The 14,688-nt window shown below is 47.8% G+C and overlaps 1 protein-coding gene across 1 annotated transcript in view; it reads left to right on the top strand.

Annotated features, from left to right (window-relative positions):
- raph1b (Ras association (RalGDS/AF-6) and pleckstrin homology domains 1b) overlaps positions 1–14,688 on the top strand; it is a 35,476-nt gene that overhangs the window by 9,866 nt on the left and 10,922 nt on the right. The window contains 5 exon segments of the mRNA XM_079185417.1: positions 606–696; positions 9,898–10,017; positions 10,490–10,595; positions 10,718–10,912; positions 11,560–12,002. Of these exon segments, the coding sequence (XP_079041543.1) occupies positions 9,898–10,017; positions 10,490–10,595; positions 10,718–10,912; positions 11,560–12,002 (864 nt within the window). The 5' untranslated portion in view covers positions 606–696.

Here is a 14,688-nt window from a genome sequence, read left to right as displayed (position 1 = left end):
AAACAAGGTCCGGCTGTCATGAGTCAGCGTTGCTGAGTCGAAATGTTTTAATGCGGAGACTGATGAGTCACGGTGAATAGTACGTTTTGACACGGTTTGGATTTCTGCCCCGACTCACGCTGTGAAATGATTAGCCCGCGGCGGTCCGCGTGCTCATTTACGTTGGCTGCGCGTGTGGGTCTGAGAGGCTTCGTCGTAGAATGAAGAAGGCCTCAAATGTCACGTCCCTAATCCCTCCGCAGTAACGACGGCGGAGGGTTTCTAGCGAGGGGAGAGGCGCGCTTGATTGCTTTTCGGAGCTCTGCGATAAGTGTCTCTCTGGCTGTGCGTGTCGTTTTCGTCTGCGCCCAGTTAAGTCTCCCGCTCAAGCACACTCCAGAGTTAATCCTCTGCATTCTTGCGACGGTGAAATCGGTCTGCCTCCCACTAGCTCTGCCAGGTCTGTGAAATTCTCCCGCACTGCAGTGAGAACAAATCTATAAGTTTGGAATTTCACCGGCTAATGGCCCTGGATGAAGGGATTGTGTTTTGCTACTTTAGTCACAAAAATAGACACTTAATGACATCTGATAGATTTTATTCTTCCCTCTTTTTCTCATTTCCAGAGGATAAAAGGCCCCCGACACAGAGTGGAGTGGAGTGGTGGTTTCGTCTGACCTTTAACCTCAGTGGGAAGGAGAGAAAGCCACTTCAGAGGTAAGAGTTCCTGTAAACTGGAGTGAGTAAATGGTGCCACTGCTGCTTTCTGTGGGTAATAACCTCAGAGCAGAGGAAAAACAGTATTGACGTTGCTGCCAGTAAGCTTTGCTCGAATGCCACAGAGACTCTTATTTCTGACAAGCCGCCGCTGTAGCGAGCTGCCAGGGAAGTTATATTTAAGGTGGTCTCAAATGCTGCTTTTATCGCAGCGCCTCAGACATGCATTTTTCAGAGCGGTGTCCCCAGTTAACAGTATGGCAAAGAGGTAAATCCAGAGCTGGTGGAGAAAGAGAGAGAGAGAGAGGCCCCCCCCCCCCCCCCCCCCCCAAGCCTTCATCGGAGAGCCCTGTAAATCAAAGCCAAATGAAAGAGGAGTCGAGCCTCTGAGGATCTTGTCAGGGGAGAGTCTTCCTCGCCGAAGGAGATAATTCCTGACTAAAGTGGAACCATGTGAGGTCGACTCGGCTGTGGTCGGTGGCAAAGAGCTGCTCCCTTACAGTGAGCCTTTATTCTCTCGCTATCACAGATCTGCGTTGAATTTGCAACCCAGAGGCTCAGTGTTTCCACTTGTATTTACACAAGGGATGGCAACCGAGTCATTTTCTAGAGTGCAGTCTTGGCTGTGTGACTCTGGCATTATGAAATGCACACATGACCACACATATCAGCACCTAGGGGGGGTTTTCTTTTACTGTTAATATGTCTTGATGCCAAGAATGTTATCCTCCACTCACAAATCAGAAATTGGAGGAAAGAAAAGTGCAGAGTTATATCTTATATATCGAGGACAGAAGACTCGGAGCAAAAGCAGCCGAATGAACAGAAGGAAACCATCGCAACAAATGAAATGGCTTCCTGGGTGGCCTTTTAGCCAATTCAAATGTTCTGGAGGCGGTCTGGTTGCAGGGGTGGTGTATATTTTATTGACGTGTATCCAAGCAGTAAAAGATGAATCTACTTCCCTGATTAATACCCAGACATGACTTCCATTTGTGATGGGGAATGAATAGAGTGTTCTTCTTCATGTAAGTTCATTACCTTGGATTGTCAGTTGGAAAATGCACATCTGGAATAAGTATTTAAATGTGTCGAGAAAACACCAATCAGGTGGAATGTGAACAAAGTCACAGGCACACGCTGTATTATTTTCCTCTCGGAGAAACAAACCCGTGATGTGTATAATAAAAAGAAGGCCCGGCGGTGCGGATGTGGAAGGAAGCCGGGTTTTAAACCTGGGACCCCGGCAGCGGTGATGCGGCCCGAGGCTGAGAGGAGGAAGCCTGCTCCTCTCCACTTAAACTGTTCCAGGAAGTCGGGATGCTTATGTGTCAGAGAGGTTTATGGCCGTATGTTGCCGTGTGTGTGTGTGTGTGTGTGTGTGTGTCATGCGGAGCTGCTCGCTGACTTTGACGCTCAGCTGTCGATATTATTCAACATGTACACATGCATGCAGGGCCACGGTTAATACGTCATTGTCCTTGGGTCTGTTTTGGTGAGAAACATAAAACCACCACTTGGGACAGTTGCTGTGAATTCAGATAACAAGAAGCTTTTCATCATTAGCCAATCAGTGGCCAGCTGCAGGGGGGTTATGGGCTGAGCTAAAGGGGGAGATAGGAACCGCCGTACGCTAACGGAAGAAGACATTCCCAGCTGCTAGCGGCATGTGTGCAGGCGTCTGTGCATTTCTCTCTGCTTTTAGGTGCAGCATGCTGGCGTTTTGCAGTATGAATGTGTTGTTCAGACGGGATATCCCTCTGCGTGTGTGTGTGTGCGCGAGTGTGTGTGTGTTTGCGAGCATGTGTTGCTTGTGCAGTGTGCTACTACTGTGCTTTGTATTCCCTAACAGGTGGCAGATGTAAACCTCCTGTTTTGCTTCGACCAAGAAACTAAGGGATCTATCTGTTGGCACCGTAGTGATTTTATTCATCTACAGGAGATGAGAGGGCTGTGAAAAATCATTAGGAGTTATATATATATATATACTGCTGGGAAGTACAGAACAAAGTAATGTAATGATACTAAATAATTCAAGGTCCCTACTGGCTTCCATCATACTTTGGACGGTATGATTGTGAAACAGGTATTAAACTGCATTGCATGTGGTATTTAAAAGGTCTTAAAGTGAACTATGTGAACCCTGCAGGAACCCTGCTCTCAAGTCTTTGCCTACCGCCAGCTTTATGCTGACCAGTGTCCGAGATACAACAACCCACAACCTATTTATCTAAATCAGCTACAGCAGGTTCTTAATGCTCTACACATTTACTAAGCAACAACGCAAGAAAAACACCCAGCTGAAGATTAACTTCGCAGCATTGCAGCTCTTTTTACTCGTGTGAGCGGAGCAGTGGGTCTCGTCGTCTTGTGTAAGGAGTGCCTGTTTTTAATAATGTCTGGCTGTCGTCTGCTGCTGCAGTGCTGCATCATGTTTAAAACTGTGTGAGCCCACCGCAGCAGACCACCTGAGCCCCCTGCATGCATGTGTGTGCACATAGGTGTGTATGTGTGTGGATGTAACCCAATCTCCCGTGGGCAGGGACAAGACTATTGATTTCACGTTTGGACTGCTGCCCTGGAGGGAAGCAGGGAGGCTGACACATCCTCGGTCGGTGCGTTTGTGTGCAATGGAGAGGGAGTGTGGGGAGGGGGGGGTGGCTGTCAGAGACAGGGACACAGAGACACAAATGAAACAAGAAGAGACACATGTACGCTAGTGCGCTGCTTGAATTGGAGCCGGCTTTTACATTGAAGTCACCCGTTTTGCGCAGACCACCTCAGATTTTGAATTTCAATCAATGAGGAGATTACAGAAATCCATGCAAAACGGAAAATCACGTGGAGCTGCACGTCTTGTCTGACGGAGCCCGTCGACGTGGAGCTGTGCATGTGTGTGTTGCCATGGCGATGGCTGCTCGAATGGAAGCGGGGCAGCTGAAGTTTGGCTCCGATGCCGCCGCCCACCACTGTGACCGTGCATTTTCACACTCCCTCTCTTCCCCCGTCTCAGTTTTGCCTCCTCTCTCCCCCTCCTCTCTCCTCCCCCCCCTGACTCACTCTCCATCTGTCCACCTCTGACATCCTCCTCATCTTTCTCCTCTCTCCCCCTGTCCCTTTTCTCTGCCCCTCCTTCCTAATTGGCTGTATCAGCCAGAGTGTCGCGTGTGTTTTGTGTGTGTGTGTTTGCATGCGAGTTCCCCCTGTTGTCCGTGCTTGACTAATGACACTGAAGCAGTTGTTTTGGCCGTCAGGGCCCCCCCTTTATTCAACGATCTAATAGCCGGCTCCCTCCCTCCATTATTGTACCTATTCATCATCCTCTCCATCACTTCCCCCGCCTCCTCGCTGGCCTCTTACTCATCCCCATCACTCCTTCCCCTTAATGCTCTCTCCCCGCTTTTATGCTTGTTTTTCTGATTCTATAGGACTGAATTGTCTCGACATTACTGCACATTTCCATTAAAGATACTCTGCTGTCGGAATAAAGTGGCAGGCGAAATCGTCCTAATATAATATAATGACACTGATGCGTACTTCTTGATATACCAGAGTCAAGTGCAGTCATATAAGTGTTGTATTTACGTTCTTTAAAGTGTACTTCTTTCTTGTTGCAGGCAGATTAACACGGCATATTCCTCTCCCTAATTAAAACCTACAATCTCCTTGATCCTTTAACCTTTTAAGGCTGCATCCACCCAACATATGTCATCCCTCGAGGATGCACGCGCGGAGTTGTGACGTCGTTTTTAGCGTCAGACAATCAGTGGTCATTACAGGTCAGTGGACAGGCCGACCACACCCGGTTTGACTCTGGACAGCCGCTCCCTCTTTCAAAAAGAGCCACATTTCCACTTTTAACTTGTGTTTGACACGGTGACGTTTGTCTCTGGTCTCCTTTGCTGTGTTAACATCTGTGCATGAGAGCGGACCAAGGGAGGAAACGGGAGCAATTAACCACAGACTGAAAACACGGGCCTGGAAATAACCATGACTACATCTTACAATGAGATCGCTTCATGTCTCATCGGCACTGAAACACTTTGAGAGCAGCGGTGAAGGCTTCGTCGCTCCTGACGGATGCTTTTCTTCTGTGCTGTCTCGCCAAACGCACACAAGACGGGATCGGTTTCACTGTGTGACACAGGATGTCATTACGATATCTTGACACTTCGTTGTGTGTGTGTTTTATGGCTACGATGACAATCGGACACATGTATGTGTAAGATGTGATTCACAGTCTGTCGGGCTGGAGGCACCGCTCACGCCAGATGATGGGTTAACATGAGAAAGAGAGACGGGAAGCGGTTTAATGTACACGGTTTTTGTTTTGTTTTATGTCATGCCAAGGGAAATATTACCATATATTAGAATGTTAAATATTTGAAGAGTCACCAGGGAATTTACATGAAAATATTTGTGCTTGAATTTACATATCTTTTATTCACAACCGCACTGGGACGCACGGCAGCTTTGCTATAATAAGATATCGCGTGTAGCTCGGGTCGTGCCGGTTAGTTTCTCATTAAACGCGTCCCTTCAAACACTTGTCCTCGCACCACTTCTCCTCAAATCATCTCCTCCCCAAGCAGCATTTAGAGCACATTGTAGTCAGGATGGACGACTGGAGCTATTCCGAGCCACGGGTATGCGAAATGTTTCACTCGTGCCCTCTGTTTGAGCTTTTGTCTGCATCTCGGCCCCCGTGGACTCTTCTCGGTGTGAGCGCTTGTGTCCCACTAAACTCTCAAGGATTCCCACTCTGCATTTGCAGCCGAGCTCCCTGGGCACTGCGCTCAGAAGCCTAATAGGAGTTCACTGAGTTTCTATAAATGCCAACGCTGTTTCATGCCCGTTCCCTTTCCCGGTCCCTTTCTTCTCAAGTTTTAGAACAGAGGTGTCAGACATTTGCCGAAAGTTATTTTCTGTGCAGATGGTTTGAGAGGGAAAAAGCTGTGAGGACGCGGCGGCTTTGGAAGTTTTTATTTGATGAGAGCCAAAGGGCTGATGCTCGGTTTCATTAACCGCCACCGACCTCATTGCAACATTACACTAACGCACGGTATTGAGTGTTTAGTCCAAAAATAGTCTATTTAGGAGTGCTCGGTGGAAACAGCCACTCGGCCGTCATCGCAGCGGGAGTATCTGGCCACAATAGTGTTTACACAGCTACGGTCATGTTCCCCATCCCAGCCCCTCCCATTTCCTGTGTGATTGGAATATGAAAGGCTTTTATTTGTGACTTCAATGTTGGAGGCAATTCATCGTTTCAATGACAGCTGGGAACCCGAACAGGTGGTGCTGAAACAGGCAGGGAATGGCTTTGGCATTGTAGTAGGGACCTGTTTGTATTTCTTTTTAGATTGTGTGGATTTAATTAGTGCTTTCACAATGTGGAGATGCACAGAATGTTGATTTCCAAGCGTCACCAATGTCCTAAAGCCCTTGACTGGGATAAACACCCAAGATACTTTTAATAAACAGAGGAAACTGTACTAAACAATACTTGAACTACCCAAAAACATCAGTACTACTCCTCTAGCTAGTATGGTGACTGGTTAAAGTTGGTGTACCTAATGTGAACCAAATGAACAACAGTTCCCGTCTCTCTGTTCCCATCATGCAAACGGGATTACGAAGGAGCGAGCCATGGAGACCTAAGCTGACCTATGATGTCATGTTGCACTCTGCCTGGCACACCCAAATAACTTGTGTTTCTTTCTCGTTGGACCTCTCTCTGTCGACCTTCTTTCTGGATCTTGGCTCAGTTTGGCTGAAGTTCGTATAATCTTTGGGCGCTCCACACCTGCCAGTTTGAAACCTAAAGCCTAATTTCTATTAATATTCAGAAGGATCCCAGTTGTCTCCGAGTTGGTCGTTATAGGAGTAGGAACTATTGAAAACTCTCTTTTTGTTCAGAGACTTAACATCTAGTCTTCATACCGCTCCCTATTCCAATCCTCTTGACACTGATATGAGCGACTTAGTCTAAAGATAGACATGTCCTCCTCCTCCTCCTCCTCCAGCTCTTCATCCTCCTCAGCACCGGATGCTTTGCTGCTCTTTTCTCTGAGATGTAGAGCGATCCGATTTCCCAGAACACACTTTTCATCTTCCCGTCATTCCTCATCTGTTGGTGCTGCAGCATCAGCGGGAACTGCAAATGTTTAACACAGAGAGAGAGGGAGAGAGAGAGAGAGAAAAGTCTCCAGAGGGAGACTCTGCTGGGCAGACCTTTTGACCTTTGACCCTTTCACCCTGGACCTCTGAGCCACCCAACCCTCACAGGAGACAGATGAGTGCTGGTCATGCTCAGACCATGCAGTGTCAGGGAGGGGAAAAAGGCCAAGGCTGCTGTTTGCTTTGCGATGATGCCTATAGGAGTGCATCTGCACACACACACACACACACTTCCTCCCATCTCTGCGTCCCTCTCAGGTCATGCTCCATAAGCTTAAAAGCAGGGCCTCAGGTGGTAATTCACTTAAACCTGCAGCATCGTCTGCAACTGAGGCGATGATTCCATTAGAATGACAGCTGCAGAGCTATTTTCAAAGTGCTCTTTGTTTTTGTGTGTGTGCATCATTTTTTATATTTTTTTTGGAAGCACATTGAATATGTACCTTCAAGCGAGTGTATACTTCTGTGTGTGCAAATATGTGTGTTTTGAGCCACCGTGAAGGCCCGCAGGCTTATTGCTGTTTAAACACAGCTGTTTTTAGAGTGTCCTGCAGTTCGACTTATTTCTTGCTTGCGTATTTACATATGAAAGCACCTCAGAGGGTATTGGCAAATGCAGTGCGAGCTCATTTGATTTTAGCCATTTCCTCTTCGTGTCGGCCTCCAGCCAGCCATGATGTCACGCCTTAACGCGACGATGCTCGTCTCTTTTCCTACCGAGGGATCCCAGAATAGACGCACGCGTCTGTGACCAAATTGCGACACATTTGAGGGTAGCCACATCGCCAAATGATTCTTTGGCGGTGGTATGGCTCCGTGTAATTTAACTGATGGCAAACTGTTGTGCACTTCCGTCATTTTCTGGTAAACCACTCGGTCGTCCTGAAGGACGCCGTCCCTCCCGTCCCCAAGAAGTGGCACAGATGAACCCAAAGACAGCTGGTGCTTCCTGCCAAGAAACAGGCCATGAGGGAAATTAGGAATTCTGCACATCCTGGCCATTTCCTGTATCGACTCCCACACACGTTCATGGATATCATTACACACACACACACACACACACACACACACACTTGGTGGACTTGTTTTTGTTGACATATTCCATCTTTCACGACAAGTCCATGTGTGTTTGATATGCGAGCCAAAACAGGAAACTATCCATCATCAAAACTGTAATGCTCTCGCACACACACACACACACACACACACACACACACACACACACACACACACACACAGCAGAGGCAGCTCTGGCTTGTAAAACCAGCTGTAGCGACACTAATGCCGGGACGGGAGACTGGGGGAGTATATTTTGTTCCAGCACTGCATACAGTGACTTAAAGGAGCAGAACACGTGTGCAGTGTGGAATGTGGCCGCTTCTGAAACAAGCACCCCTCGAGTCCTGTGCGTGTGTGTGTGTGTGTTTGTGTTGAGCTGACTGATTTTTCAATGCCGTCGCTATCATATTCCTGTTTGCTTTGTCAAACGCAGCCTGTTTTATTGCCTCTCACCTACTGCCTGTTTTTATTACCTGCTTCTATCGCCTCCTAACAACAACGCATGACTTTCTGATCGCTCTCAAGCTCTCTGTGTAACCACAAAGGGTTAGACACACACGCAGAAACACACACATACATTAAGCCGCACACACACACACACACACATTTTGCTGGATCAAACGAGGGGTCATCTGAGGGGTTAATCCCGGTTTGGTACGGTCCCCACTGGTGACTGACACCATACAGTGTGGTTAACAGGAGGGAATGACATCAATGGGGTTACCCGGGAATATTCCATCTGATTGCACAGTATTAGGGGGAACTGAACTGTAGCGAGACAGGGGCTCTCTTAAGGGGGACGAGTACCTCGTCATGTTGTACTGTCTGATTCAGATTATTGACCATCCAGGCGTGACTCCTCCTCCTCTTCCTGCTCTGCTCGACAATGCTTTCCTTCCACTTGTAGTCAAAATCCTTCCTCATGAATGCACGCTGGCATTCACGTGTCTTTATTCATCCCGCAGGTTGGGTAATATCAGAGTCTTTCAACAGTTTGACAGCCCAGCTGACCTAGAAATTATATAAAGGAAAGGGGGGAGGGACATCAGCAGTTATTGATGCTACATATTGTTAAATACGGTAGGATGGACTCATTTTTGTTTCTCAGGTCTTATCTGCTATGCTGCGTCTCCTTGATTTTCATGTTTTGATTCAGTGCTTTGTCTCCTGAAAAGTGTCCTTGTATACACTGAAAAAAGGGTTGGGCAATATGCTGTTATCTCTTGTGCTCAGTTTATTTCAGCGCAGTACGAGAAGGTTAGACGGTGTCGTCTTGTCGTGTTCTCATGTCGTCTAAATAGCAATATCAAGATGCCTTCGTCCTGTTGCATTGCTGCATATGAGCAACCAGCCGCATGTTGCAGTTACACCACTTCCCTTTGTGTCCAGCAGAGGGAGCTCTGTCATCAGCTTTGACACAACACAGCTGGTCTCTGGACAACCAGTACGCTGCGCCTTCCTTCACTCACACTGTCCCATGAGCGCCATTTAAAAAAAAAACCTGCCAGCGTTGTTAAGTGTGCTTTGATTGATATCTTCTCCACAGGTGCACCACTGGTGTAGTGGTTTCATTGCAGGTTTATAGATCCCGAAAGAGCTGAGTGCGTCAATTTAGGCGATATTGGACGGCGCTCTGCTCCATCAGCATCCCTCTCGTTCGGCTCCTTAGATGGAAGTTGATGTGTCGGGTGTGTCCGCGGAGAAAAAGGCACACGGGTGCACTCCACCGATTAGACTGCACAGGGCGCCCGCTAGGGGTCCATGAGCGGTTGTCATGGTAACAGGCAGTGAGGTTGGCATGAGCTGAGATGAAGGTTTTTTTAATTTATTTATTTTCCTCCTTTAGATCCTTCCTGCTATGTGGGTGCAATCTGTATACATCTTGCATACATGTGTGTAATCATCGACCTCTGTTTCTCTATGTGTGTGTGTGTGTGTGTGTGTGTGTGTGTGTGTGTGTAGATGGAGCAGGTATCAGACGATGAGCTGGACCACGGAGCGGAGGAGGACAGCGATAAGGAGGACCAGGACCTGGACAAGATGTTTGGAGCTTGGCTTGGAGAGCTGGACAAGCTGACACAGGTTAACACACACACAGAAACACACACACACACACACAAACAATGAAAGGGTGGTTGGTTGCATAGACACACACTCACACAGGTAGAGGAGCAGGGAGAAAAGGGCTGTATCCATAGCAACCTTAACACTGCTAATCCTGTCTCCCTTTACTGTATCCTAGCAACTCCCCTCCCACCACCACTTTGTATTGTGTAATCGTGCAGGTTTGTGTCAGTGTCTGTGTGTGTGAGCACACACGAGCAGGCAGCGATGGTTACTTAGATCCTGTGCTTTGACTGTGATGTCAGAATGTGTGTGGTTTTTGCATGTGCGTACCTCATGCTTTGCCTGTGTATGTTTGTGTGTGTGTGTGTGTGTGTGTGTGTGTGTGTGTGTGTGTGTGTGTGTGTGTGTGTGTGTGTGTGTGTGTGTGTGTGTGTGTGTGTGTGTGTGTGTGTGTGTGTGTGTGTGTGTGTGTGTGTGTGTTCTATAGAGTCTGGATGATGGCAAGCCTCAGAAACCGCTGCAGAAGCCTCCTCTCAGGCAGGAGACGAACATGGCCAACTTCTCCTACCGCTTCTCCATGTATAACATAAACGGTGAGTCTTCACTCATCTGATCCCGACCTGTTTACCAACAGCACAGATGAAAGGAATCATTAACCCCCCCCCCCCCCCCTTCTCTGTGCTTCCTCTATCCTTTTTGTCTTTGCTCCCTGCAGAGGCGTTGAACCAGGGCGACACAGTGGACCTGGATGCCCTGATGGCTGACCTGTGCACCATTGAACAGGAGCTCGATACCATTTCCAAACCAAACTCGGCCTCTCGCGGCCAGAACAAAGGCCAGCAGCGGGCCCCTGGGGGGCGCAGTGCCAGCACCAAGCACACAGGCACCAGCGGAGGGGGAAGCAGCGGAGGTAGTCCCGCTCAACCATTTGCATTTACAGTGGTGCTTCATGTATTATTTGAGCAACAATAGAAATCAATACTCCACTCCTGAAACTGTATACAATCATTGTAAGCAAATAATGTCGCTGCCAAACTCTTTTACATAGCGCCCCACATTGCTGGGCTTGGATCAGGTTTAACACAATAGAGGGATGCTTCATGGAGTAAAACAGGAAGATGTCACTCTTCTTCTGGTGCTGAAGAATGTGAAAAGAAATCTCTTCAAACATGTTTTTCCTTTTTACCGAAGCCATCGAGAAAACAACCAAATGCAGAGTAATGATGGAGTGGAGGAAAGGGGGACGATTAGCAGCATCCTGTTTGCAGCAGGGAAATGTAGTCTTTAACACAAGCTACGACTTTACCACACTGGTATAATATAAATGCAGCCACTCGTTTTTACTGTTGTCTCATTTGGTTAATAATAATAATGTTTCCTAACAACATCACCTAATATATGTTGTTATTACATATCGATGTTTAAAGATTCTACATGTTGCACCTGAGATCCAACTGGAATGTGTCACAAATCCAGTGTAACAAATGTATTCCGTCAATGGACCACATGTCATTTTCAAAGGCAGTCCCTCTGAGCTGTGCTTGAAATCCCCAACAGGAAGCACCAGCAGCAGTACCCGGGCGTCTCCGGCCAACACGGTGCGCGGCGGCAGCCTCAACGCCCGCCCCGCGGCCGCCAACATCTCCCTGGATGACATCACCTCTCAGCTGGAGAAGGCCTCTCTCAGCATGGACGAAGCGGCGCGTCAGACCTCCTCCTCCTCTTCTTCCTCCTCCTCCTCTTTCTCCTCCGCCACGCTCCGGCGGCCCTCGTCGGGGTCGTCCGGCGGCGGCGGCGGCGGCAGCGGCCAGCACAGGAGGACGGGCTCAGTGGGCGCGGTCAGCGAGCAGGAAGCTCCGTCCCAGCGGTCCAGTGTAAATTCAGCGTGTGCCTCAGCATCCAGCATGGACTCCCTGGACATTGACAAAGTGATGGCGGGCGGAGAGGTGGAGGGCCAGAGCAGCCCGAGCACACCGGGACAGAACCAGACCAGCACAGAGGTACGGCTCACACTGAAATACACACACACACACACACACACACCAATGATATCCAAAGTATTATCAGCTAACGACAAAGTATGCATGAGCCAAAGACTGCGTGCACATTTCCACATGTAATAGCAAGGTAAGCTCTCATCCCGCATGTTTAACCACGCAGCATGACGTTTGGAAGAAACTGCATGTTGAGAGTCAATCCACAATACGGACGTGTATTGTGCATTGGATGGTGTGTTCACGAGCACGTCGTAGTCTCCTATAAGGCTCGCTTAAGTGTGGATTTAAAATGTGAACATACTGAATTCTTTCGCTCACTCACCAAGCATCTTGGCTCTGTAACAAAAGCATAACATCCTAAAGTCTTAGAGGAGTTCAACCTGTTTCAGAAGATCTGAGCTAATACACTAGAACAGTATGTTTAGGGGCAAAAGCTAGAGAAAGGAGGAGAGGGAGAGAGGTAGTATTTCAGTTCAGAAGGAAAAAGTTAGCATGCATGTCCCCCCCCCTGCATGTCATCATGTTATCTGTGTTTGCATCTTTTCCTATATCTGTGGTCTCTACCCACACACACACCTTGCCTGCACCTCCCGATATTCCCAGCATGTCACACTGCGACGGGCCAGACGGCAGCTTGACTTCACCTCACGGGAGGGTGAAGTGGATCGGGCCACTGTAAGTGCGCGTGTGTGTGTGTGTGTGTGTGTGTGTGTGTGCGAGCATGCATGTGTGCTTGAATGCGTTTTAGGCATTTGCCCATGTAAAGCTGCAGACAATCGCATATTATTTTTAATAATCACATGCAGTGTGCAGCCGTTTGTGTATGTGTAATGCATGCACATGCAAGTAAAGTGTGTATGGTGTGAAATTAGCTGTGGACTGCAGGTTTTGTAGCGAGCCAGAATGCACAGTATACTACGGATTCACACACTCCAATCTACTGCGGTCATGTTTGCTCTGTGCATATCTACAGTACTTCTCACAGTCATTGCTTCCTCACCCACAGCTGCAGCTAATGACAACCACCCCTGCTGAGCGCTCCGTTTATGGGACCTTCTCTCGCTTCCACGCTTCTGTCATACATAAAGATCAAAACACCTGCGATTAATCAGCCTCCGAGAATCACCTGGCACTGACACCTCTATATTTTGTTCCTCTGCTCTCCTCTTTATCCTCTCTTCACCCAAGCACTCCTATCTGGACCGAGAAACCTCGCTCATTCTGAAAAGCATAGCAGGAAAGCCTTCTCACCTCCTGACCAAGGTGACTTCCTCATACACTCCTTTCTTTAGGGTTTTTTTTTTTTGTGTGTGTGTGTGTGTGAGTGTGCACTGCTCCTCTCTTCTGCTTTGCATGGAAAAATCCAACTGCACTCTCACGGGATCTGTGAGGGCTGCCAAATAATAATGTAGGAATGCACAAATAGAAAAATACATGAGCCAAGTGAAGAGAAATGACAAGACCACATCCCAAGTAATCAGCATTTACCCCGCACACACTGTACCATGCTTATAGATTGAATACACTTGATAGGTTTGTCCTACTTGCTTCCACATTCATTTCTCACTGGCATGTGATCTTGTGTCTCGGTTTTCCTTCATTTTGCCTCTTTCGCCGTGTGGCTGGCTTTTGATTTGCACCGTTTATGAAATATTAATAATAGAGCTCCAGCGATACATCGAGTCGGTCCAGGATTTGCCACTTTTCTCTTGTTTTGATATCAGAAATGGAGCGTCTCTGGATTTTTGACTCGTTGGTCAGACCAAAACGAGACATTCCAACATTACATAACCTAAACAACCCTTTGTTAGTTGCAGCCCTGTATTTTATCTCAAAGCCGTGCGTCTGTCTGCATCATACTTGAATTTCCGTTGTGCTCCACTGTTTAATATACAGTATCTCTCACATCTGGTGATCCATCACGTGTCGGTCCTCCGAAGTTCTCTCTCAACTCGTACTGTAAACATCTTGGCAGCAGTCGCTTCTCGCCGAGATTGCGTTCGCTGCAGCCCTCGGCTCCCGTGCAAAGCTTATGCCGATCAGATGTGTGATGACTTGTGGTTCAGAGTTGGCCGCCGTTGATTGTGATTTATTCTGCCGTCGCTACACGACGCATAGCCAAGTGCAAAGATTTAATAGACCAAGAGCGTTCACTGAATCCGAGACAAGCCACAAATCACGCTGATCTGAGACAGTATAAGGGTCTTCTATGAGTCTGGAAAACTCTGGAGGATTCTTTTTGATTATTTTCAGCTCTTTTAACAACTTGAAAACAGAAGACGGCCTTGTACTATTCATGTATGGGTAAACTGAAATTGCTCCATTGGCGGTCATTGGCGTTGCTTTGCAGATTTCTCTCCAAAACCCTTTCAGTCATTTCCATTCATTTGAATATAAAGGATGCCAAGAGTGAAGCTGGCTGACTCCCTCAGTAATATCCACCCAATTCATCCTCCCTGAAAAAAAAGCCGAAATTTTGGAAGGTCGATTGCAAAACGATGGAATCTAGTTCTGTAGGTTGGTGGAACATCGTCTCTCAGGCTCTGGATGCAGGAAGCATTTGAATGGAGAGGATTTATTGGCCGCGGCGTTCAGGGCTGTGAGGGAGTTTATGTGTCAGTGTTACACTTTTCCACCAGAGAAAGGGGAGAGATCGCCCCGACTCACAAATTCACTCCCGCTCCTCGCC

The sequence above is a fragment of the Pholis gunnellus genome, assembly GCF_910591455.1.
Source record: "Pholis gunnellus genome assembly, chromosome: 24".
In the NCBI taxonomy this organism is placed as follows: Eukaryota; Metazoa; Chordata; class Actinopteri; order Perciformes; family Pholidae; genus Pholis; species Pholis gunnellus.
Note: the sequence above shows the minus strand (reverse complement) of the source record. Positions and strands in the feature narration are given on the sequence as shown.